Source organism: Barbatula barbatula (genome assembly GCF_947034865.1).
Source record: "Barbatula barbatula genome assembly, chromosome: 20".
Classification (NCBI taxonomy): domain Eukaryota; kingdom Metazoa; phylum Chordata; class Actinopteri; order Cypriniformes; family Nemacheilidae; genus Barbatula; species Barbatula barbatula.
In genome coordinates this window covers 7048128-7075890 of record NC_136783.1, presented here as the reverse complement: position 1 = coordinate 7075890, position 27763 = coordinate 7048128, and the positions used below count along the sequence as shown (strand labels likewise).

Below are 27763 nucleotides of genomic sequence, written 5' to 3'. Positions count from 1 at the left end.
AAAATGTTTTACATTTGTCATTTCAAAATACTGGAAACATAGATTGTTCATAACGCTTCTTTCTATATTCATTTTCAAGCTATGTTCTTATAAAAATCTGTAAATATTAGGTTACAGGTTCAAAGTGATGCTGAGAAGAGGAATTGGAAATAGGAGATAGTTGTGCTATTTTACAAAATAAAGGCAATATTTCTCCTCTTAGTGCTGGACCAGATGGCCGAAGACAGAATACACAAAGAACATTTTGTCATGCCTCTCGATAATCATGAAAAAACAAACACAAACATTGTCCCAGCAGTCTATTAACTTCAAACGGCTGAGGATGTTTTTTTCCTGTGCAGTCATGGATAGGCAGTGCCGTAATCTCACCGCGCTCTTCTGCTTTTCCAACAAAGCTTTTAAGAACAAACAACTTTGCTGGCGGTCTTATACCCCGAAGCTTCCCCTCAGGGACCTGCTAAACACAGCTCAAGGTCTCGCCTCACCTTACCTGCCTAGCAGTCTAATAATCGTATCATCTCTTTCCTTGCTGTACATCTAGTGCTTAGTATACAAAGCACAATAGCTTTGTTTCGTACTCCTACTTGGACATATTCTTGTCTTCAGCCTTCACAGGGAACTGCTTTTCAAGCAGCGTGGGGATTTAACTCTGTTTCATGTATCCTGACTTCTTTACAATGTTAAACGTGCTGGCTTCTCATGCTTAACATTGTCAACTAGTCAAAGAACGAGTTGGACGCATTACATAGTATTCCTGTGCTCGATGCACTCCCCCAAGGTTTGTATAGGTTTTGGAATGTTGTGCGTAACAACTTATAACTTACTTTTCTCTTACAACTTTTCCTTTCCTGTAAAAGCTTGCCCACGGCAAGGCGAAATAAATAGCCCACCAAAATGTAAACCTAGGAGCGATAGGAAGACTAACCATCAAGATTGGCTGCGCTACGTCAAAATTAGCTGCACTGTGGGCCCTGCAGCTTGTTACTCTTGCGATAGTGAGAGAAGTTGAGGTGTGTTTGTTTACTGCATCTCATTGATGGATGTTATATAAATGGTGGATATAACGCTGTATTTGGAGATCATTTGAAACTGATAGATGGCGCGGTCTCAGTGCTAAAAGATGCCGGACATGAACCGCATGTGGTAAGTCAAACTAAGTCATGTGTTTTGTTGACAATCGGAGTGTACGTGTAATATTATTTACAGCACAAGCTTATGCTGAATCAAAACAGTTATGCAGGGACAAAGGCGACTATAAAACATCTCAACAAACAGAATGAAGAGACTATCAGCAAATGCGGTCTGGTTAGGTCCTCGGTAATGTTGTGTCCCTCGTGCTGTCTTTTCCTTATGGAACACACACACATTACGCAAAAGAATCGGCTAAACTTCCCATTCAACAATTGTTTATTCAATTAAATTAATTTTATACAATAAAATTCAACAAATTGTTTATTTAATTGAGTTATTATACAATAAAATATTGATATAAAATAATATATGAATATAAATTGATTCAATATAAATAGATATATTATTAGCCTTTAGACAGATCGCAAGTTATCTTCGGGCCAGATGCGTACATCCAATAAAACCGTCACACTACCAGATCTTTACTTAAAGTCCCCATGTGGTCGAAAATGTTATCACTTAAAACTAATCGCAGACCATCAAAATGACATATTTAAAAGCCTTTTCCTGTGAATATTTTGTCCTGCCTTAAAACAGCTTGAATGTAACTCTACACCTTAGTTTCATTACGTATACGCAGATACATGAATATGCAAATGAGCTCCACCTCCACTCAATCGCACTTGGCAGTTCCAGACGTTGCTAAAACTGAAAGTGAAACCGAGAGCTACTTACTTTTTGCAATGGTCGAATGTGACTAAAATACCCATAGGCTCACAAGGTTTTCGAACTGAGTTAATACGCTAATAATACAACCTGGCAAAGTTACAGAAAGCGGCAGGGACCTCTGGTTTTCTCTTCACTACACGTCTGTAAAGCTCTGATGTTTAGAATATTCTGAAATGTTCTTACTGACACCAGCACCTGACCCTTTCATCGGGCCGTGGAGAGAGGCCATTTTAGAGTGGTCCTATAAGATATTTGACAGTCGAGACTTAATGCTTCGACATCTCGCTGTCTCCAAAGTCCCCGCTTGTTCGTCCCCTTTAACCTTGAGATCCATAAATGCTGCCGAGCTGCTCTTGTGGTGAGTGGTGCTATTCAGAGAAGAAAGAGTGAGACAGCCTTCTAGAAGTGCTCTGATTTCATGTCTTGGATGACGCTCTACTTGGAAGCATTTACCGCAGTTTATTGATTCAGGCGCATGTCAACCCCCCCGTCCGCTTCTTGTTTAATCATATCAGATTTATAAGATGCTTCTGGATTGATGCTATTGATTGCGTCAGGCACAACTGTCAATTCCTGTCTGTTGGCTTGTTTTTTTTGCGGTAGAATGTTTTTATGGAGGGCTTGTTGGGAATTTAAATGAAGGTGGCAGAATCAATGTGCTTTTGAGAGCACAAGAATTTGAGAATCTTTGATCTGATTTCGTATAATTTTAACAATGAACAAGGATTTACAAGAACAAGCACTATTCCCTCTTTAAGTATTGTTACAAAACACCAAACATTCACAAATGAATTCAATTCAGCTTTCTTCAATGCATCCTACAATAAAAGCTCTGAATTCTGCTGACGTGCCTGTTGACAAGTTCAGAACTTTATTTCACATGCCCCTCACAACTCTCTTTTCTTGTCGAAGAAGCAACTCTTTTATGGGGTTATTAAAGCCTCTACATCCGTACTTTGTATCCCGGAAGCTTACAGTGATCCTGGTGAGAGAGGTTTTGTAAAGGAAAGGTTGTATTCACAATCCTAGCAGGTTCCCGAGGATTTTCCTTACTGCCTGCCTACCCTTCATTTCAGGTCCTGGATTGGTCCGGATATCTCCGGGGCTTTTTCTTTCAGGTGCTGATCGCTCACAGAAGCTTACGAGCCTCTAATCCTACCTGACAGTTTAATGATAATTGCGCGGGGAAGTTCACCCAAGACACTCACTATCAAATGAGCGGAGCGGCGGCCATTGAAGGAATCGAAGGCCAGCTCTTTATTCAGACCGTGAGAAATAACCCTAATGATTTTTCTGTCCTTCACAGTGCAAATAAATTATTTTTTGTCCGTTTTTTATTGTTTTTAAGTGAAATTATGTAAATTTTTAAAGTAAAGGTCTGCACATAAAGGTGCTTAAAGGTTCTTCACAGCAATGTCATAGAAGATCCATTTTTGAAGGTTCTTCAGATGTTAAAGGGTCTTTATGGAACCAAAATAATCCTTTGAAGCACCTTTTTTTAGGAGTGTAGAGGAGAATCTGTTTAATACTTTTTAAAATTAAAACATTCAATTAATTATATTTTTAAAATAAAAAAATATTTAGACTAGATTTTTGTATTTAAACATTTAGTTTATTTAAAAAAAACTAAATATCTGCAATTAGTTGTTTTTAGGCAACATATTAATTTCAAGCCCAAATATACAGTATATTTAGGATGTTTAGATATTAAAGAAATATAAGTTTAAGATTTAATCAATTTAATCAACGTATATGATTAAAATATTATTAAAATTATGATAAATAGAACGATTTACAATTCTTTTTCTTTTTTTAAAAAGCGGTTTAAGAATCCCTAACGCAAAGATATTGGACCACTTGCTTTACATTTAAGAACAAGGTTCTCTGTTACTTGCTCATGCTGGTGTCTTAGGCTCAAATCCGGCTTGCAACATTCATCGATCCCCCTCTTCACTTCATCACCTCACATCCTATTCATCACTTTCAATACAAATGTCAAGACATCCAAAAATAAAAGAGACTTTGTTGTGATAAAGAACCCGAGAAGAATCAGAAGACAGGTTTACAATGCAAATACCCAAGGTGTGTTACTCGAAGAAAGGCCCCGGATATACAGTAGATGTTTCACTGTAACGCCGGCTGTAAATTCACAGCGCATTTAAAGAGCTCGCGTCAGGTTTATGTGGCAAATATGGAGTCATGTGCGCATAATTTCAACCACTGGCCGTGTGTTTATTCACCCTTCAGGTGTGTCTTCGGGTGAGTGATATCCTTTGCTATATATCACAGCGAGCAAACATTCGCTCTTGAATATTTCATCACAAGGCCTTTACTTCTAGCGGTGGACTCGCCGTGATTGATTCAGAAAGACAATAAATCACATTCTAATTGTGGGCTTGTTTTCCGCCTCGCATTGAAAACGTCTCGCGCGTAGATGCTCTTTTCTGCGCACAAGTGCAATCAAAAGACAAATGCCACCTTGATGGATCATTCATTGTAAAAGACAATTATTTATTTCATTTTTTACTGGAAGAGTGAAACGGTGATAAGTCAGTCAAGAGAGGCGTTCTCCTGGAGAAATGAAAGGACATGGAACGGTGCCCTTGCTCAAACACACCAGTGTCCTCCTCTGAATCTATCAAATGGAAAACAGATGCTTTTCGCAAACAAGTGGATATGTCAAAACGAGATGCACGATTTTTCCCTCGGTCTCGCCATTCCTGCACATCTCCAGATGATGTACGATCGGGTCTGGAAGTTACGATGGCAAGACGTTTTGTTCTTGTTGTAGAGAGACAGGCTTTGTGTTTTCTGTGAAAGTAGCTTGATGGGTGGTGTAGATTTGTGTGTTGTGTACGTCGTATTGTCTTGTTGCGGCTGTTACAGCGCTGACTGGCCTACTGATGCCAGTCTTCATCACGGCAGCGCTCGCTGATTCTCTGCCACTCAACGTGCTGATGGGAATTCAGTCTTCGAGCAAGCTGTGAAGTGTCACTTAAAGACAGTTTGAGGTTTTCACAGCCACAAAAGTAAGAGTGCAGTAAACCAGCAAGGTGCCGTTGTGCACACTGTGCTTTTAAAACGTTTAGTCAATATAAAAATTGTATTTGCAGTTGATGTTAAAATTGAGACAATCAAATGCAAATTTCTTTTACATTTTGGCAGGCTTCATACGTGACGGAGAGAAAGTGAATAGTAGAGAAGTAATGGCTATTGCAATCTTAACACGACAGGGTCTTAAAGGGATAAAAGTCATCATTTAGTCATCCTCAAGTTGTGTCAAACCTGAGTTAATGTCTTTGTTCTGTTGAACACAAAGAAGAATATTTGAAAGAATGTTAGCGACTGAAATGTCTGTGAAATCCTTGACTACCATTGTAGAAAAATATTGTATATGGGCCATTCTACAGAATTGGTGCAAAATCACAGTTTTTTCCCAGATTTGGTTTATGTATTCAAATTGTATAATATCAAAGTTACACATTTCCAGTAATTGTACAGTTTTTTTCTTATATTGGAATTAGCTAGAAAATGTTACCTTCCCCCGAATCTTCTCAATACCGAAACAATGATATACTGTATCATTTAATAAGAAGGGTTATATTTACATATTAAGGTTTTGTTCAAATCTACTTTTGAAATATATTTTTTGCTGTCTTTTAAAATGTTTCCACATGTAAATTAACAACAGTTACAATTTAATTTATGAGATTTGTTATATTTTCAATCCAATCTTTCTTTGTAAAAGGCATACAATTGATCATACCGATTTCAAAGTTACGGATTCATTAGTTTATATACATTGAACCAAACACTATCATAACAAAGTTGATAATTGAATACACTTTATTTTTGACAAAACATCTCATGTTTTAGTCGTGACACACACGTTTTCAGTACTGATGGTAATAATTTGGTAGTGATCACAATATTTAATTTGCACAGCTGAATCAGACTTTCTTACTAAAATACTTATGATTTGCTTAACTGTATGGAGTTTTATCTATTTCCCCAAATAAAGGATTACGTGTCGCTTTTTTCTCTCTGTCCCTATCGAAACAATGATACCCAGTGATACGTTTCGGTCAAGGCACATGGTTTCTGAACAGATGTACGAAATTTGCATAAAAACGACATTTAATGGAATAACTCCCCAAAACAAAAATATGTTTGGAAGTGACCATTCTTGAAGTTAAACAATGATTTTCAGACTTTTAAATGCATAAACTTCAAAATGATAAGACCGATCTGATCACCGTGTAGCTATTAGAGAGAGGGACACAGTAATGATTCTTGATCAAAAATGTAGGGCTGTGACTTAAATCAAACACACACTGTTTCGGTAGTGACATGAAAATCCGGGACATATTTTTTTTTACATAAAGACAATAATTTAAAAATAAAATATTTAAAATAAAATTTTCCTAAGTTGAAATTTAGTGGTTAGTGATCGGGTCAACCATTTCCCAAGTGAAAGTACTCAATAAATGATGATAATATATATATATATATATATATATATATATATATATATATACAGTATAAAGCTTACTGATATTTGTAATATTATTGTGGGTTCCGAAAGATTATAGAATGATCTTAGTTAACAACTAAGATTTGAAAACTTGTGTTTTTTTATGTGAGAGAGCAGTTTACACGAATGCTGTAGAATGGCCCTTATATTTTTTATATTCTTCCAAATATCTTCCTTTGTGTTCATCAGAACAAAGACATTTATACAGGTTTGGAACAACTTGAGGCTGAGTAAATGATGAAAGACTTGCATTTTTGGTAGGAGTTACCCCTTTAACTCACCGTACATGAAATAACAAAATGCTAATTTGAATGAACAACTTACGATTATTGGAAAAAGCAAGAATGAAGCCCAGAAATGAGCTCAAAGTATATTAGTTAAAACAGTCAGCAGTTAAAGCAGATTTTAGTAGACTAAATATAATATAGATTTAGTCAACTACACTTTTTTTCAATAATTTGTAGACTAAAACAATGGGGATGACTGAAATATGCATTTCTTTGTCAAAAGACTATGACTTAAACTAAATCAAAATGTGTTGTCAAAATGAACACTGGTCAATGCAGAGCCTAATGAACACAGGAAGTCCTTCTGTCATGAGGCCATTTACAGAACGACTGCAGCCTTTGACTCCGACATGCAGTGGATGGGTATATTTTATGTCCTTGTTGTGACACAGCCCAGTGTGCCTGTTTTTTATTTGTTCGCGTGTATTTTTATCTATGTCTTTTGTCAAAAATGAAATGATAGAAGAATAGTTTTGCAAGTGTCAAGTGTCTTTTTTTTCTTGCTCCAGGTTTGACACTTAAAGGGGCTTTTTCGGTCACAAAAGCAGAACGCAGACTGAGCGATACAGACAGTCTTTTAGCCTGTGAAAAACCCAGCGGGGGAAAAATGAATTGAACTGCCTTTATTCGCTTCACAGCCTAACTACAGGACTGTCAGAACAAAAAGATCTGACACACAGCTACCAATCCAGCCCGTCGGCCTTATTACAGGGCTGCTAAAACCCACCAAAACAACACCAGACGCCCGCTGGAGTGACAGAACTGCTGCCATAGGGGTTTTCCTTAAGAAAGGCATAACGAAACCCAGAAAGATGTCTAGAATCGTGTGTGTGACCAACATGAGTGTTTAATATGCCAATTGAACCCCTGTAAGTTTAATCAAATCCAGTTGTTCTCATTGCAAAAGCATAGTCACGCAGATAAATGGCTTTTAAATTATCATAAGATTCCCAGCCGTCGCCAGCTCAAACTTTTATTGCATCAATCATCTGAACGGTTTAATATAGGCTGATGTGGTGGTCAAGTTTATGTGCCATTCACAGAGCTTTGTGTACTCGCTGCACAGATGCAAACACCGGCGCACAAACAGCAATTAAACCTATCAAAATCAACCAGGACAATTAAATTGCATGCCAGGCAAAAGATAGACTGTGAATGTTCTGGCAGGGGTTGTGTATTTCATTTCAGCTTCGGGGGAGGACAACAAACAGGACGTATTTTTACAATATTGATTATAATATTGACATTGATGTTTGGGTAAACTGTCTGCTGGACCCCCGGGATCTGGCTGCAGGCCCCTAAGATTTACAAGAACAACTTTGTTGTTTAAGGATCTTAAACAAATAGACACCTGGCTATTTGAACGACATAGTAAATATTGATACGTGCTGTGATTAAGGGATTCGTAACCAGATGGGTGGAACATTTAGTTTGAAAGATTTGTCAAGATTTAGTTTTATATAATCCACCTGCAAGAGACTCAAGGCCTACCGTATAAGCAGACGCAATATCATTTTATCCCGAGACAGCACACCCACCGACTGTTACTAAAACGTATGATGCTGTTGTTTATTCAATTGTAAAAGTTGATAAAAAACGATTGTTCATTTTCAACAATAAATGAGAATAAATAAAACGCAAATGGAAACGTTTGCTTACTTTAGCTGTATGTCTCCTGTGTCTCAGATATTTCTCCTGATAAAAAACAAACATCGAAAATCTCACGAATGTCTTTATACGTTTCAGATGAAGGAGGTCTCAAAATGGTCACAAACCGAGTTCAGATTTTTTCAAAAGTCGATAATATTGATGATTTTAATATGAACTCACTGAGTTCAACTCTGACATTTCTCATCAGATCCAGATTATTTTTCCTCTACAATACAGTTACATCTCCATGCGTATTTTAGCAATTTAGCTGGAAACATATGAGACATCTGATCTTAAATAGAGCCATAACATCTTTCATCATCATAAACCATGTACCGCGTATATTCATATACCTCCGCGTATGATGCAGTAGCCATAAATGACCTTTATCATCTAATAAAGCATAATATATGAGAGTGCATATGGACGCATCTGCATGTCTGAACTATTAGCAAAAGAGAAGACAAAGCTGAACTATAGCATTCGACTCCGACAGCAATACCGACGGTGTCACTGCCTTTCTCCGTCGCACATGTGACACTGAAATTCAGCACCCTGCAATTCTTTTTTGAGTCTCTGATCCATGAAACGTGCTCATCATTGCTCTACACACGGTGTTGCACCTTCAGGTTAATGGCAGTTTTCACACACAGGTCCATCCGCATGTCTGTGTCTTATTATGATGTGACAGACGCTCTCTCTGCGGCCTGCAGAATCATCCTTCACACTTGATTAGCAAGGCAAATAGGCAGGAACGGGAGCGTACGGTATCATAGGAGAAAGACTCCGCGTGTGACACCTCGAAATGGACGCGGCCGACCCGAGGGAGAGTTGGATGTGAACGCAACCTGCTTTTCTGTGACACAGAGGAAAAGCAATTAAAAGGGAAGGTTATCATAATGACACAATATGATTTATTTCGATAGGTTAGAACGAAGAACAATCATCATTCGGCGAAACTGAAATGTTACTGACAGCCGGCGGATCCCGAACGACTGGACGCAAATGAAAAAGAAATGCTTTGTATTCTTTAGACAAAATTAGTTTAAAACTGAAGCAATATGTATATACATGTTTCATGATCTCTCTGTGTTTGTATGGATTGAAACGTACGCTCTGTGAAGATGATCGACCCACAGCTCAGCAATACTTCACGCACCGACTCCTCAATTGAACGGTAACTTCCCGCCAAATAGAGCCATTTTCTTCTCATTCCTCCTCTGCTCTCGTCGTCTTTGTTGAAGCAAAGGCTGATTTGAAATCCCCAGCGATGTGTGTGTGAGACGGGTGTGTGTTGGGAAGAAACGCATCAGTTAATATGATATGGGATAGCATTCCAGTGGACCGCACATGAAAACTGAAGAAACACATCACGCGTTGCCCCTCGCGGAATCTGCCGGGATGAATTTTGCACGGTGCACTCGTTCAAGGTCTAGCATCAGATGCTTTGATATTTTGATATATAATGCAATGATTCACACATTTTGAAGTGCGACCTGACTTTCGGTAATATGTGAGGAATGCAGGTAGATGTGTTGCTCATTTATTATTGCTGTATTTTAGATCTCCATATTTAATATCCACCCTAATACACTTGTTCAAACTCGTAAGGTTTGCTGAGTGTTTGTGAAAACCCGGTAGACCGCCATCGATCTCATGGGCCTAGAGAGGCAGGCAACGTGTTTTTCATCCTGTGGACATTTACTGTTTAAGAGCCGGAGTACCACCTGCCACCCAGTGTTTCCTGAAATAGACACAGAGTTTGATTACTTTTCTGCCTGCCGTTTCAATGTGTTTCATGGGCTGTTGAGCTTCTTTCTACAATACGTTTCGTGACCTCTCTGACTTGAAAGATTTTGAGTCCTCCGGAGAGCCGATAAGGGTCCTGCTAAGCATTCATCTTTGCATGTCAATCTGAGAGTTAAACATTTGGGCTCTTTTATTTGCGATAGTAGCGTTTCTTTATTTTGGTTTCCATAATGGAACCTCATGTTGATTTTGTACACATGAATAATATATCTTCAGCGCTGGCAAAGTTTTTTCAGTTTTGCGAAGACATTATTACGCAGGCACATTTTGTCAAAATTGAAGGCATTTAGGTGTTAAGCATTTAAGCGAAAAAAGACAAGAAAAACGTTCTCTTCATGCAAAGGGGAGCAGCAAATACCAGCCAACAGAGATCCAAATATTGATCATGTTTTTCCACCAGCAGCTGTTTTCATAGCTCATTCAGCAGGTGTGCACATGTGCTGTGCCATATTTTGCTTTCTGAAAGGTGAACCTTTAACCAACGCTCCTTACACACTTACGCACACACTAAAAACTAAATAGACTCATGTGTATTAGTAAGTAAATAAGCATTTTAATATAAAGTGTGCAGGTGTGAAAAATAGAGACCATTTAACATTTTAATTCAGTTCACATTTCTAGATGCATTGTGGCCGTTCCAGTCCAGTGTTTGTTGAATTTCAACTAAATCAAATCTCAGGAGTGACAATGTCAGCAATGTGAAACACAAGACACATGAAAACTGATAAAATCAAGGTTATCACTATTTTTTATAAATGTATTTATTATTTTTTTATATTCCTAAGTATCCTAAATACAAGTACAAATATTACATTTGCTTGAAAGTGAATCTGAATCTGAATTTTTTTGCAGTATTTCAGGTCCTGTTTCTCCAGTTTTCATTTTTTCTGCAAATAAATGAAAATAGAAAAATCTTTTTTATTTGAAATTTGTGAGAAATATTGTTGGTAGTACACAGAATGAAACAAAAATGATTATTTTACCTAAACAAATGCATATAAATAGTAAATTCAACAAAACTGAACAAACTTATATACTGCAATCAGGCAACATTGTGCCAAAACTGATCACAGTTTTGTCTACGTATAACATTCAGAGGAAAAGAGATAAGCATTAAGTTATAAGCTGAAAAAAAAATACATATGTTTGTCACTGTGTATAAAACATCTATAATAATGCATAGAGGGTTTAAGGTAACCAATAGACCAATACATTCAGTCAAACTTTTATCCGGTGGTAGATGTTTTGATTTGTTGTGAAGGACGGGCGGTTCTAATGTAGGTGGATATGATATGGATATGGAGTTCTGATCTGATATGTGAATGTTGCTCGGCAAAAGGTGGATTCGATCTTGCACTCATATGTAGCGCTGTCACGACTCACTACGCCACAGAAGCTGCTGGGAGAATGGCGTTGTTTTTACACTCTAGATGTTTTTTTCCAAGAAGAAGGAACACTTACATGTGCCCATAGACACGCAAAAGACGCTAAATGTAAACGGACCCTAAGTGATTCGTACACGGCATGGTTATAAAACATTTGGGGCTTTACTGAAAACATTCGGGGCTTCAGCCCCTTAACCCACCCCTAGCGCCGCCACTAGTGAAGGACAGGAAAAGTAGAAGGGCCCATTTGTGAAGATGAAAGCGACAATCAAAAAACATGATATGATATGAGAGGTTTTATGAATCTTTTTTAATAAAAGCCGTTTGGTGGGCGAGAAGGAGGGCGGCTCTCTGAACGTTCTGTTTTGAGTGCTGATGCCTATCAGAATCATTCATCCATTTCCAATTCAAATTGGTCCTATCTTCCCTCCGTCAGAACCATTGATATTCCAATAATTTGTCTGGCATGGAGGTTCTTCTCTATTTTGGTTGTGTAGAGGGGTGTGGGTTTGTGCGCTTGAGTGTGTGTGATTGGTTCTACATCGGCGCGCGTGTGCAAGCGCTGGAGCTCATGTTATTAATATTCAGGGCAGAGAGAAAAATTCTGGGTCCAAAACTCATTCCGTCATTTATATGTTCAGTACGCTGCTGTTTCTGTAGTTATTATAGAGATTTTTATTCATCTGAATAAAGTGAGGGGACTTTGCCCACTGTGTAATGTTTGTCTTTATTGCGTGTGTGATGAAATATTTGTTCTCGTATTCGCCAGTCTCTTTCGATTGTCCGTCGAACATCAAAAAACGCTTTGTTTGCCGAAGGTGAGTTTGTTACAAAGCCTACAGATATTTTTCCAGAGTGCAAGACATCTTGAGATCTTTTGATGGAGTCTGAGATGCTTTCGATTAACAAAGAAAAATGATTTTGTATCAATCGACCTTCGGTTTGCATTCATGGTATTGCTTTTAGCCTACAATGGAAGTCTATAGGACGAGGCATTCCAGAAGGTTTTTCAATCAGAAATATTACATTTTTGTCAAAACACTGTATAACTTCTATACAACATTTTGTGTCACTTGAGCTATACATTTGAGTGGAACGCTCTATTCTAGGTAGGAGAACATAATACACGTGGGTTGAATTAGCTGAAAACAGTGCTTTTTGGCCTTATATCTCTGTATTTGATATATAGATATAATAGAATAATACGTGATTTTAAACATTACTGCTGTTATATTTTACAGTACAGGACAGTATGGATAATTCAGTGTTATAATTCACATGTTGATAAGGAGCCTTCCGAAGGCTTGGTTTTACAGGATGCGATACAAATTCTGTATATTGTTTTCAAATCAAATGTACTTTCCTTGACAAGCTTTCCCTAAAGATGTTTTAGTCTGCCCTCTTCGAGTCGTCGAGCGGTTTCGGGATCTTCGTCCCGAAGAAGTGTCAGATCTGTTCACGACCACACAGAGAGTGGCAGATGTTATTGAGAAACACTTTCAGGCGACATCTCTAACCATCGCTATACAGGTAAGAGAAAAATATCTACATTCTGACATTGTTGCTCAATATTGGATTTCAAATGTTGATATCATTTTAATTGGGCACAATGAGAACCACAACTTTTGCAAGTCGGAAATAATATTGTCTTCATTTCATACAGCAAATGTGTTGTTGTATCGATAAAACGTTCCGTCGGGAACTCTTTTGCTTGTAAAATGTATTAGACATCGTATACATAGTTTCTACTACAGTTCTTATTGTCGCCTTCTGAAACCTTGTACGTCCACATTTGTTATTTTAGGAAATGGAAAGAAATATTGCACTTTTTACACGAATAAATATGATGTTGTCAAAGTTGACAAGCCTTTTTTAATACTTTTTATCAGTTAGATATTTGCAAAACCCAGTGACAAACATAAAGGGCAACTAATAATGATGATTTATAACAAAAATAAAAATGTGTTTATTGGACTTAAATAGCCAAACACTTTTTTGAAGTACATTCCTCTACACTTTACTCATGTCATAAGACATTAGGTTTATTGAGTAATGAAGGAGAAAACTTTAAAATATCGCCATTGCCCTCAGTCTTGCCTAGTGTGTGCGTGACTTTAAATATTTGATATAATGCAAATTTCACTTCCCTGACAACCAACGAGAAAAACATATTTTTATTTGTCTGAAAAAAAGGAATAATCGATATCTCTGCCTCAAGAGCTGATATGAGATAAAAGATGAATGTACTTGCGATTCAAGAGACAGTTATTCTGTAAAAACTCTCCACAGAAAGGTGATGCATCTGAGGTGTTTAATATTCATGTGAAAATGAAAGAAAACGATAGAGCACTAAAAATATCTGTCTGTCTGTCTGTTTACATTTTTTGCACATGTATTAGACCTGTGAAATATTGCTATTACGATTTTTGATGTTATAAAACAGTGATTGTGACAGGATTCCTTTTGTCTTTGATTTGAGTTTCAAAGACCAGCTATTATTTTAAATATTCTTTAAATATAACACCTCCTTATATTCACCTCCTTTTTCAGTCTATGCACAAAAACACAAATACTGACCATATTACCTTAGTTTGATGCATATAGTCATATAACTGCTACATATTCAGTCTCTTGAGTCCAAGCATTTAAACATAACTGAATGTTCAAGTACCCCTCGGTTCAAGATCACGAACAGGCACATCAAGGTAAAATAAAAAATAGAGAAAAATAATCCACTTTGACATTCACGCGGTCACATGACAGCACAGCGATTCATTTGAAATTTAAATGCTGTTGAATTATTGACGGATATATTCCTGAATTCCCAACTAATTATCCGCTTCTGTTCCCTATAGGACGGACCTGAGGCGGGACAGACAGTCAAGGTACAGTCTTAATAAGCGCTCCCTATAAATTTATCATGAGGCTCCTGTGACACTTATCTGGTGTTAAATAATAATAGTATTTCATTTATTGCACTAAACCCTTTGAGTATGTCAATTATGCATGTTTCTTTGTCCATATCTTGTGGGCATATAGTGACGGTGACTTTGAAATGCCTGACTTCACGTTTAGAGGGTTCTTTGCTTTTCTGACTTTGCCTAAAGCTGTGTAGAAGTGTGATCATTTTTCCCAGTTTGTGCTTTCAGTGGATTCTAGTACATGTGTTTCATAGACTACATTTATTGCATTGAATAACCGTACTGCAATTTGATTTCTAGTTCATTGGAATTCAAATGTTTCTGGACTTTACACTGAATATAAAATATATTACTACACTTGTGTATCATGCACGAGTAATGCATGTAAATATAACGTATTATATTATGAAAATATTCAAGTGCAGCATGACTTTCATAATAAGATGCGTTTCCAAGTAAAATACGTGGTCGTCACCGAGCAATGTAACTTTCACCCATTGGGAATGAATCGGATTGTGAGTAGTGTTCTCTGTGGTTGCAATGGAGGTTTCCAACATAAAAGGCCATAATAAATGAAAACAACCTTTTATTTGTCACCACGCAGCCCAACTCGCTTATTTTGAGTGATTTTTGTGCCCTTTCTGCGTTTCTCCGTGCTAATTATTTTACCGGGTACATCGGTTATATTGTCTTTCATGTGTGAAGTCATGTTTAATTGCATGTGGTATGAAGTATTAATTATGCATGTGTAGCAGCCCGTGGCCTGAGGTGTGGAAATGTATTGAAACGGAAGTGCTGTTAAATATGATGATTGTGGCGAGATGAAAACGCACAGAATTCCAATGCTTCTGTCTCTTTTGGAGAGTAATGTGAGATTTGGCCGTCAAAGTGACGTTGATGGTCATTTAAAGCTACGGTCGGTTACTTCTGTCTCTCTGTTGCCACCTCTGTTTGAAACATAAGATTGCAGGTTGCTTTACGAACTTATCCTCACGTCATATGATGTCAAACGTACATTTCCTGTGAAATCTGGAGCAACTTATTAAAATTATTATCAGCCTACCGTTGCGGATCAAGATACGGAGACAGTTTTGAACATTAATATATGTGCTCGCTCAAGAACCGATGTTTTGCTTAAATGGTAAATCAAAACGAATGAACTAAATGAAGGAAGAACCATGACCTCCCTCTCTTTCCCTCTCCGGCAGAAAACTTGTCTTTTAATTATTCCACGTTTGAAGAGTCACTTGAAGCACCACCGAAAAATGGCTTTTCATTTTTAATGTTTATCGTAGAGGTTTGAAGAGGTCTTGAAATAAACAAGTGCCTTGTTTTCCACAGTCGGAGCGACGGCACTTCAGAAAATGAACGCGCTGTTAGAATTTCTCCTTAACAAGCACATTTAAGTCAATATCATAGCATTTCTGTTATAATCATCCATTTACAAGCGCCGGTGTGTATTTATACTGATCTTTCAGGAGTGAGTCGGAGAGTTCAGCGTACTCGATGAGAGGTCTAGTTTTGTTGAACGGAAAGGCCAGTGACACTCTGTAGTCTGCAAGCTTTTAAAGTGAACTGATGTAAAACTCTCCGGACACAACACTATTTCCATCAAGGATCAAGTATTTAAACATATTTTCGTTCTTATGCTATTGATTTTGTTTTACTACTACCAGTATAATTAAAAAGCAGATTAAAGGTTATGTTGTCTTAATTGAATTACGTCAGTCTACCCAGCATTCATAGCTGGTCAGTTGGTGTGTCGCTACTTCAGTTTCCTCAAGGTCACGCGACTCATCAATAGGAATTTGTGTAAACAGAGACGGATGCACGCTGACAATGGCAGTGCAGCTTAACCAGCAGAGAATCGTGTAAGCGGCACATAGGTCATGGGTTCGATGCCCAGGGAACACACATACTGATAAAATAGCTCGAGTCAAACTCTGGATGTACTTCGAATAAAAGCGAACTGTCAAGTAATTGGGGAACTGCTTGCAACACTATGACCTCCAGTTTTTACTCTGGAACAGGCAGTGATGTTTTATTCTGTAGGTGCACCTTTAGTGCAGGTTGGAGGAAGATGTCCTACTCGTAAAAGTAGGGGTTGGAGTTATAGAACACCTTTTTACAGAATACAAAGAACAGAACATTTATAACCCAATCAAATGTTAAACACAAATATAGTTAAGATCCAACTAGATGTGTAAGATAATACAAAAAAACTAAAAGTAACTGGAAGTTCTGGTGGATCAAGTGTTTACATTTTGGCTGTGGTCCACGGTTGGGCATGCCACGTAACATCATTCTGGGAGTGCTTGCAACACTCTAAACAAGGATCTTGTTCAGGATCATTGCTGTTCGGCCAATAGAACCTTTTAAGTACTTTGTGTCTTTAAGTCACCATGGAATTGAATCTGAATTTTTTATAAATGACTTGTGCTTCGTTGTTTTTTATTCATGTGCCCTCATAATCTTCTTGTCATGAGTAATGGCGTGAGTGACGGGCTATCAGAGACTCGCCTACGAATAGATCGCTGCAATTAGCAATTACACTGTAAAAAACAACTAGGAAGATTTACACGTTTTCTTTGTAAATGTGCGCAACATATGCACACAGTTTTTAAGTAAATATTACTAAACTTACCTTATCACAAAAATGAAGTTAATCCTATAGTTGGTGTTTTCAGTGTAGCATCCCATCAGTTCTCGATGGATGAAATCTAGTCATTTTGTTCTCTCTTCAGAAGCCATTTCACTCGGATATACATCACGATACAGAAAAAAAGACAATCGCTGCTAACATCTTATGCAGACTTCAATTTAGCCTGTGTGGTGTTTTGTAAATGTGACATCTTTAAATCTCAGGTAAATACCTTTTTTACAATTCAGCGTCCATGATCATTTGAATCATTATCGGAAACATTTCTATTAAGTGAGCGTCACTCGGGTTGGTCACGTTTGAGATGTCCATTCAAGTACTCTCTCTCCGTCGCCTCCAAGGGCACAGAAATGTTCTCTGATGATTGAAATTCATCCACAGCCTTAGCAGTGAAACTTCTGTTGTGTATCTTTTGATAGACAGTGCTTTGCATCCTAATGTTTTGATTGAATGCATAGCACTTGCTTTCTGGTGTGCAACAACTGTTTGTTGTAGGCAAAGATTTATGTTGCTGTTTGCTTTCAGGAAAGGTTATTAAAGCCACACCATTAAGCCTTTGCTCACGGGTTCCCCCATGCGGTTGATAAGCGCAGTTGTGTCGTAAATAATGTCTCTGTATAAGCTTCCCCGTGGGCACGCAAAACTTGTGATTTCGATGACTAAATTGTTGAAATTGGCGAATATAGAAACTTTGGTGTTTTTTTTCTATTACCTTATAAACGCATTAGCATTAGCCTACTTTGAGTTAGGTTTAGGTTAATTTCTTTCATTTATGACGAACGTATTAAAAATAACTGTAACATGCACACAGCACAAAGTATTTTATTTGAGGTGTTTTAAGTTGTTTATAAAGACTTTCATGATCGTCTTGCGATGAATTATTCCATATTCGAGGCAGTGCTTTGAAGCAAGACCCTTTTAAGCACCAAAAGACAAAATAGATGAAAAACAGGAAAGAGGGAGGTGGGCAGTGCCATAAATATTCACTAGCGCTTAATGGATGGCTTTGGAAGCAGTTGGTTCTCTTGTCTATTTGTTGGTGTTGTTAATGTTGCTTTTTCCCCCTACGTATCATCTTCCTCAAGCTCATTAGCCCCACACAGCATGCTGGGAACATCAATTCTCCCCAGCCGAGAAAAACAGCGTCGCTGTCTTTCGATTAATGGAAATGCTCGAGTTCCAGTTCGCCGCCAAAGACCCGTTCTAAATCGGCACTTCTGGCCACAGCTGCATCACGGAGCAGGATTCAGACCCGCGGCATTCCGGACTCTTCCAATGGTGTCCGTATGTTACGCTTGATATGGGATGTAGATGGTGAAAGAGACACATCAGATCTCTAAACCGTCCCAGAGAACGGCGGAAGTTTCACAGTCAGGACAGTTTAGAGGCCGACGTGATGTGCTTTGAAAAATGCTCCCAAACAGAGCTGCCGTAAAAATGTTGGGGAAAAAGCCGCAGTTGTCCCCCTGGAGCCTCTTTTAATCTTTATTTTTATTTGCCAATTTATTAACTATGGCTTATAACTTCATCTATTTTTCAGCAGGGCCTGCGCTCGCAATAAGACGTGTCGGTTTGTCAATACAAAAGTGGTCTAAGAGAAATGGATTTCGTATTTTAAATTTTATGTTCACATGGACGAACTCACAAAGCCGGTATTGTACATGCCTGCAGGGTTTGACATAAAATATTCAGCCTCTGTGAAATCATAAAACATGGGCTGTGTCTGAAATCACCCATTCGGTTGCATATCCACTACTCCCTGTATAGTCAATGACACAGTATAGTAAGTTTTCACGTGCAAGATTATATGTACTTTATAAATGTTTAAAATCAACTTTATAAAATGATTATTAATAACGATTATTTAATATATTCTTTTGATGTTCACTTATATTGTTAACTCATGATGCACTTTTTATTTCACAATGATTATACCTACAGAAGATGAGAAAACATTTAAAAATCTAAACTTCTTTGTTTTTTCCCAATATCACACATTATAGAAGTCAGTTTCAAACTTACTATAATATAATAGTAAACTAACATTGAAAAGTGGAAGACTTGCATTGTGGAAAAACTAAATTGGAAAAGCTCAGCGTATTTTCTACATTGAGATAAAAGGCAAAAGTATACACATGCACTTTAAATCAGAATGCATTATGGGTAAAAAGGGAACTGTGAAATGAAATTGTTTACTCAGATGATACTACAATTATAGATGACATTCCATATGGTGCACTACTGTATGTATAGAATAGTGTATGTAGTGAATTTCGATCCAGCTACAATCCTTCATCCCGACGTCTGGGAAATGCTCCACATCTCTATGGACCTCGCAAAAAAAGAATCCATTTTTTTCAATCTTCCTAAACCAAGTAGCGCGGTTTCCATAATTTATAAACTAATTTGGAACATGGAGTTACTCTAAATTAGAACCCTGCCTAGTCATTTTATGAAAACAGATTATCCCTTGCATATAGCACACCTGCTATGCCACAGCACTGGATCCATTTATCACTCACATTATTGCAATCAGGTGCCTGGTGCTGGAAGTACATGGAGGACGAAAGAATGGATCTATGATTGAATAAAAGAGCTGCACTCTATAGAAGCGAATACATTTTTACTAACCTCTCTGCCTAGAGCTATATGAAGACAGAAGACAGATCTAAGTATTCATACGGTGAAATTGGGTTTCCTTATTCTCTATCTAGCAGAAAACCAGGGAGTGACTCAGGAATTTAGTCATTTGTCTTGCTTTGGATGGTGATTTATCTCGCCCGCGGTGCGTGAGGGTTTGCAGTTAAAAACTCCTGAACATATTCATCATTACCAACATAACTGAGTTGCGTTTCTATGTATGGACTGTTTTGAACAACGCCTCACCATTTGTGATGGATTTAAAGCGGGTTTGGTCATGGTTTGCGCAGGAGGACGTCCGTGTTCTAGTTTTCTGCTTTTTGAACATTGCAATCGGTCCATTATGATGTCACAGACCAACAGACTGTTGCAGGAATATTTTTGACGGTGTACAGACTGAACTGGACGTATCCTGTGAGATGGCACGTATTGCGTATTTTCTGTAGGTTCCTGTTATTATAGTTATTATGTTGTTTTGCACCCATGAGAAAACACTACAAAATTTAGCCCAATGTATGATTGAAGCTAAATCTGTTTTGCGTCTAACCAGAAGACATGAAATTGTTGCATTTACGTAGATCAGATGTTGCTTGTTTATGTCCTGTACCCTTATGTGGCCTTTTAAACCAAGTGTTATTTAAAGGGACAGTTCACCCAAAAATGAAAATTCTGTCCTCATTTACTCAATCTGTAGACATTTCTTTGTTCTGATAAATACAGAGAAAGATACTTGGACAAATGATTGTAACCAAACAGTTCTTGGCTCCATTGACATGAAATACCTTATTAGAAAAAATGACAATGGTAGTTAAAAGTGCCCCAGAACTTTATAACGTTCTTCAAAATATCTTCTTTTGTGTTCAACAGAACAAAGAAATAAATAAAAAATCCCACTATGGAAGAAAAATGAACAACCATCAAAAAACATACAGATAGTCACTGATCACCCATGTAACTATTTCGGTAAATTCCTTATGGTCGCAACTGTTCCTCTTACACTAAACATTTCTTTATATATACTATTTCTGTATATATTTATACTTAATATGTTGGTAGACTATTTGTATCAGCATGTTTATGATGGCTAAAAATGCTGTCCAGCTAGGAAGCACACTAGGTTTTGAGACCCAGCCAATGCAGCTCTCCAGTGGACGACTTGGGGAAAGATCTATCTTCCTCTAATCTGTAGTTTGCGCTGTGAGGCTATATAGCTTTTGACCCCCCGTGTCTTTATTGGTGGCCAGCTGTTGGTAACAAAACGCATTTGTCTGGCTGTCTAACTGGATTTAACCTAAACAATATAAATAGCAGATCGGCCATTTTGCACATTTGTTCATGGTCAGAAGCTATTTAAAATACATCTGTTTTAATTTGAGGAAAGGACACACCTTTTATTCCTGTAGAAGTTGGTTGCAGCTGGAGATTTTTGGCCGAGAAGAACGTGTTTCAAGTTTACTCGGTTGGTTGAAATGTAAAATAACAACTTGATCAGCTGCTGAGTGGATTTACGCCCTCGACAAAAGTTGATTAAAAGCAGATTTAAGTACCACTTAACTCAGTGATTATAGGCTGTTCAGCTTTTAGCCATCATCATAATACTTATGCTGGATTTCAGAAGAACAGAGAATGTTTAATTGCAATTTAAGCGGAGGTAACAAGCTATTTCATGCATTCTGACTTCTTCACACTGTTAAACGTGATGGCTTCTCAAGCTTGACATGGTCCAAAAATAAGTTGGACATATGACGTAGTATTTCTGTCCTCGATTCTCTCCGCCAGGTTTCATACAGGTTTCAGAAAGTCTTTTTTTCTGAAACGGATTCCCTTTTCGTAACTAGGGTTCTCAGTCCCTTATTGGACGATTCCCCCCGAAAAGCATGCCCACCCGTCATCCAGGGTGTGAAAGGGAACACCCACTTCAACCAGCCAGCGTGAGTAAGGGTGCTTTCAGATTGGGCTTGTTTGCTGCGGTCCGAACTTCAGTGCGATTGTTCACGGCCCCCCCTGCAGCGTTGGTTTGGTTTCACCAGGGTAGGTCAAACTAAGTCATATGTCTGTGTTTTGTTGGCAATCTGCGTGTATGTGCTTAATGTAAACAACACAAACTTATCAAAGCTATGATTTTTTGTGCTTGTAGTGCTGCCCCCTTGCACTTTGGGCCTTCGTCTTTTTCCAGAAATAATTGTACAGCTGTATCTCTCTTGTAAATTTGATCAAACTAAATACTATTCGAAGATACGAAGTTCTACTGTATAAGTACTCAAGATGAATATGAGTTGGCAGAAACTGTGTGTGTTACTTCATCTTTAAGCAATGAGATACAGTACAATAGACAATACAACCGTTATAGTGTAGAGATACTGTTTAAGGGGATTGTTGGACAAAATCCCTCCCGGTGTGAATGAAAGTTATTTGTGACTATTTTAAGAGCATTTTTGCAACAACCATGTTCACATATTTCCATTAAAACATTATTATTACTACGCAAATGCGTAGAAAACAGAAAATATAGTCCCTGAAATAAAACAGAGCATTTTCCTGTGCAGAACTTTACATTTTAATGCTTGGATACTTAATATAAAACAAGGGAAGTAAAATCCTTTACAAGGTAATCCATGGTCTATATCATGTCATATTTGCAACAATGAATGTCAGACTCTGACCCCAAAGTCTCGCTCGTATTTCACCGCACCTTGTCAGATTGCTCTTAAAATCACCCATTTTTATCCGTCCAATTTTCTGCACCGTTCAGTCGGTGGCCCTTTGCCACTTGCTCCAGTCTGCCGAGCTTTCCTTCTCCATACTAAGCACCCCCGGTAAAAAGTCTTCTTGATGAAATGGCGCTCTCGTGTATGCGTGTGTGTTTTTGTACTTTTCTCAAGGTAGGCAAATTTAATAATGCAGACATTATGCAAATGAACTCATTAAATGGAAAACACATTGCAACAAAGCAGATGCCTCCAAACATGTTATCTTGTTTGTAACATTTATAAATACTTATTCACCAAGCCTGAGCTGTTTATCGCAACAGCATAATGAAAAATGAATTAAAAAGCATGGTAATTAGGTTATTATACCCTGGTAGGGTTCAACACAGTGTGAAAACCTTCTAATGCCTGACGGTTTGAAAGATAGGTGATTATATTTGTTTGTTTGTCCCGGGTTGTGATTTATGTTATGCTAAAGATATGCTCTTGGTGATTGGACAAAGCAATCAGAGCCTGGCTTATCATACGCTCAAAGTTTGTGACTTCAAGGTGACACCAAAAGCATTAAGATGTCATGTGATGTGGTTGGGATGTCAGAACCCCTCTCTTCTCACATTCACTTTTTATATTTAAGTTTGTACGTGTCCTATCCACATAAAAAATCATGTCCTTTTATAGAAAGAGCTTTGTTACAATGACAGTGAATGATCAGACACAAAACTGTTGGTGATGATGGTGACAGGGACTTTTTTGCGTTTTATTTTAACTTTGAAATGAAACAAAACAAACATCCCAAATAATGTTAAACTTTCATTGTTATATTTTTTTAAAGTTTTGAAATGAATGTGTCTCAACATGACTTACCTTATTTGTAATACCTAAAAGAGCAATTTGTTGATAGCGGTATCTTTTAAAGGGGAGGTAACATGCTATATCATGCATTCAGACTTTACACTGTGAAACGTGCTGGCTTAACAAGGTCTACTTGTCATAGAACGAGTTGGACGTATGAAGCAGTATTTCTGTGCTCGATTCGGTCAGCCAGGGTTCATACAGGTTTCGGAATGTGTTTTTCCGAACATTGATTCCCGTTTCGTAACAAGGGTTCTTGGTCCCTTATTGGACGATTCTCTCAGAAAAGCACGCCCACACGTCATCCTGCGAGCGTCAGAAAGTGCACGCTCATGAATGCTGCTTTACTCGGCTGACGGAAGTTCAGCTGTGTTTGTTTGTTCACTGCATTTGGGTGAGACACTGCGTTAGGGCTTCTCAGGAGTGGAACACCATTCGGTCATCAATCAGAGATATGAATACATATAGCATTTTTCCATCACATCTGAAACGTTGGCTTATTAGTAATCAGACACAACATTGAAGTTTTGTTGTTACCCGCTTGTGTAACAGTTATGAATGTGTGTCTTTTTGTTTTTGTTAATCATAATTACTGTATTATTGTAAGATCCTGCTAATTATATCTTTATATCCATCTAACAAATGTTTCTATACAGTTGCATGCTATAGGACGCTAATGCTTGTACGTATAATTATGCTGTTTTTTATAAGTTACAAGATTTTACATTTTCACAATTCTTGTATACTGTAGCTATGCTGTAGCAGACCAATATAGCCGTATCTATATGCAAAATTTTAAAATTGGACTTTCCTTAGGGTGCCAATGTACAACTGGCAGACAGGACTACAAATTAAAATTAGCCATTGGCTAACTCTGACATGTTACAGGTGTACTGTTGTTAATATGCATTGTCCTGTTGAATAGATAAAGTAAGAAATGAATGTTACATAAACGGGGGATATAGCGTTGGATTTGGATATGGTTTGAAACTGATAGATGGCGCGGTGCCAGTGCTAAAAGATGCCGGACACAAACAGCACGCGGGAGGAGCTCGGAGTAGAGCCGCTGCTCCTCCACATCGAGAGGGGTCAGCTGAGGTGGCTTGGGCATCTGTTACGGATGCCTACTGGACGCCTTCCCAGGAAGGTGCTCCGGGCCCGTCCTACCGGGAGGAGACCCCGGGGAAGACCTAGGACACGCTGGTGGGACTATGTCTCCCGGCTGGCCTAGGAACGCCTCGGTGTCCCCCCGGAAGAGCTTGAGGAAGTGTCTAGGGTGAGGGATGTCTGGGCATCTCTGCTTAGACTGCTGCCCCCAGCGACCCGGCCCCGGATAAGCGGAAGAAAATGAATGAATGAAAGCAAACGAACGGAAGCATATGAACTTATGAACTCAAATATAAACTAACCGAAATATAAATCATGATACAAATCTCGACCTATACCTCTCTCTCCATCCCTGAACTGCATATTTGAACTGCATTTTAAGGACGATTGTTTTAAATAATGCATAATAACCAGAACAGGAGAGAAGAGGAATGAAGTGAGCAGTGGAACAGGTGCATTTTTATCATCTTCACACAAACTGCTCTGACAGGAATCAAAAGGTGGAAAGTCACAGAACCGTCCACGTGTGACCTACATGATACATAATCCATCCCCGAAGAACAAACAAAAACTAGGATTAAAAATGCACTGTACACACGATGCGTAATTTTCTGTTCTGCTGGGACTGGAATTACGTGGCTAATGTGCACCCGAGGAAAGCACAATTTCACAAACTAACCGTGCAGATGGCCAAGTTTGTGACAGCATATTGCGGAGGGAATTTGCAGAGGACATCTGACAAAGTCAATTTAAGTTTTAAAAGTCTTTCAGGTTTACAGATGCACGCTTAGTGGAATTTACAGTAACAATTTCCTGATGTGGGAAAGCTGTCGTGGAAAACAGCTCAAGCTGCCAGACGATTGTGTTGTAATGAAGGAAGTGATGTGGAGGGTGGTGAAGCGTACCTGCCTCACTTTCTCTGCCTGTGAACTCGGCTTTACTGAGTGAACCAGCTTTCCATTAAACGTTTCTCTCCTGGTTTTCTTGTAATTACAGCATGTCCACGTCCACGTGCTGCCGAGGAAGACCGGAGACTTCGAGAGGAACGACAGCATCTACGATGAGGTGAGGGTTACATGCCGTACACGTTACGGTTCACGAGGCTTGGTGCTGTCGAGACGTCATTGCAGGTATCTGTCGATGTGTTCTTAAAGGGGTAGTTCACCCATAAATAAAGATGATGTCATCATTTACCAAGCCTCATAAAATATTCTGCCAAAGTACTCCTAAAAAAGGAATGCAGGTTTGAAAGCCATTACAAAATGTTTGTGTTTTGTGACATACACTACACTTTCATGGTTTAATTATCTATCTGAACTTTTCAAAGTAAATGATATATCATGCTGGGAATATGTTTTATTTCCCGTTTCTTTACGTGTGACATTTTATATCCAATTAAAATATGTACTTTGTAATGCCAGGCTGAATATCAGCAAAGTCAGTTTATATGAATATTCCTCTCAGCCTGTTTATTAACAGCTTTGCCTTTCTAATTCCCAAAAGTGCTTGGAGAAAAATGAAGGGTCTCGTCACCAGTGGTCGACCAACGCATTATAAATAAGCTTGTTTTTAATTTGCATTTGGTCGTGAGGGTTATTCTGGAATTTTTCCATTTATATTTCCTCTGTGCTGCACAGCAAATGAGGGAGTTTTTCCTCCGAGCTGTTTTTGCCTTCCTATAAATAATCGTTGGCCATTTATTTAGACTGTTAAATGTTTTATAAGCTAAACTAGATGCATTTACGTGCTCATAAAGCCTATTTAGGTGGAGACAGGGTTATAACATCTCACTGAAACGGGCTTTCTAACGTCGAGTTCGCTTTGTAGTAATTGTTAGTGGCAGGAGTGTGAGTGTTGTGCTCGTATGAAGGGTCATAATGTTACGTTTCAGGTTTTCTTGTATGTGATATTAAAAAGAAACACACATGCTGCGTTATTTTCTTGCACTGTAGATTCGAGGGTGGATTTTTACAGTATACACTGTAAAAACAACTATATGACTTTTTTATGGAGGAATTTTTTTGTGTACATTTGTGCATGTTTTTAAAGTAAATTTATTTTTTGTCGAGTTTTTAAGCACACCTTTCTAAAGTACAATTTTAATAAAATAAATAATAAATATAAAATCGTACTATTTGTATTTTACGGTGCAGGTCAAAGGTATAAGTCAGAAGAAACACAAGAACACATCTTTATAATTATACTTATGGTTCCATAGCACTTTGGTATTGAGGTTATTATCGTAATGATCAAAATATTTATTTATTTAACAGCATCACAGTTCATTATTATCGGTTTATTTAACAGTATTGATAATATACTCTATTAAACACATTAATTACACAGTAACATTCTGATTACAGTATCTTATTGTAAGGAATGTATTTCTTACAAATATATTGAAGCATCTATTTATATGTCCAGACATCAGAAAGATATCAGTCTACACACGTTGTAACATCCCCTTTTCTATTTAGGTGTTACACTGAGGAGGTTTGACAGAAATTAAACTAGTACTGAGAAAATAAAACTACTTCATTCAACAAATATTCCTTTTTTATTCAACAAGTGCATACTATATAATTCCTCCAACAATAAACCAATATACTGTAACAAACAGTCTTTATCTTTGAGTTGCTGTGACAAAATAATAAAGGAAACTTAACGTCAATGACCAGTCAAGGTTATTTGAGAACGACGCAATGATATACTCCAATAATCCAAATGAAGGTGAGGTGAAGTTAGTCAATGGCTACAGTGTGGTAACCCCCAGATCCCTACCTCTCGTTTCTCAGAGATGTATAGTAGATCCTCCAAACTTACTGCATTCTGAGCACAAACTCTAAGAGTTCTCAGAAATGGACTTCCAACAGCTAGCAGGTAGCATAAGAGTTAACCATGCGGTTTCCTTCTACCAAACTGAACTGCCTTGTTCATGGGTGTTTCCAGGTTTATATATGGTAGCCCTCTTGCACTAGTGCCCTCAAGCGGCTTGTAGTGGCATTACGTTAAACCCAACTACTCATTTTTATTCACCAGCCAGAGGAAAATAGAAAATAAAAAACACAGGTAACGTTTTATACTGTTACAACGTTTTATTTAAGATGAAGGAAATAATAATTCCTCTACAGTAATAAATAATCTACTGTAACTACTGTAAAATCCTTGCAATTATTTGTCCGAATATGCTAGCGTCTCTCGTTCACTTTGAGAACGTTGTATAGATGGTTTCATCTCAACAACATAAGCGAACATTACTGCGCATGCGCACTTTTGTGACCCCAAATGAACTTCTGGTACTACATTCACAAACAATAGAGTTCCTGTAGATTATCTCTGAATAATTAGCCA

At 38.0% G+C, this 27763-nt stretch overlaps 1 protein-coding gene across 1 annotated transcript in view; it reads left to right on the top strand.

Annotated features, from left to right (window-relative positions):
• Positions 1 to 27763, top strand: part of fhit (fragile histidine triad diadenosine triphosphatase) — a 212454-nt gene that overhangs the window by 149208 nt on the left and 35483 nt on the right. Inside the window, exons 4-6 of the mRNA XM_079483745.1 lie at positions 12910 to 13055; positions 14381 to 14410; positions 25409 to 25477. Of these exons, the coding sequence (XP_079339871.1) occupies positions 12910 to 13055; positions 14381 to 14410; positions 25409 to 25477 (245 nt within the window). The remainder of the gene's footprint in view (positions 1 to 12909; positions 13056 to 14380; positions 14411 to 25408; positions 25478 to 27763) is intronic.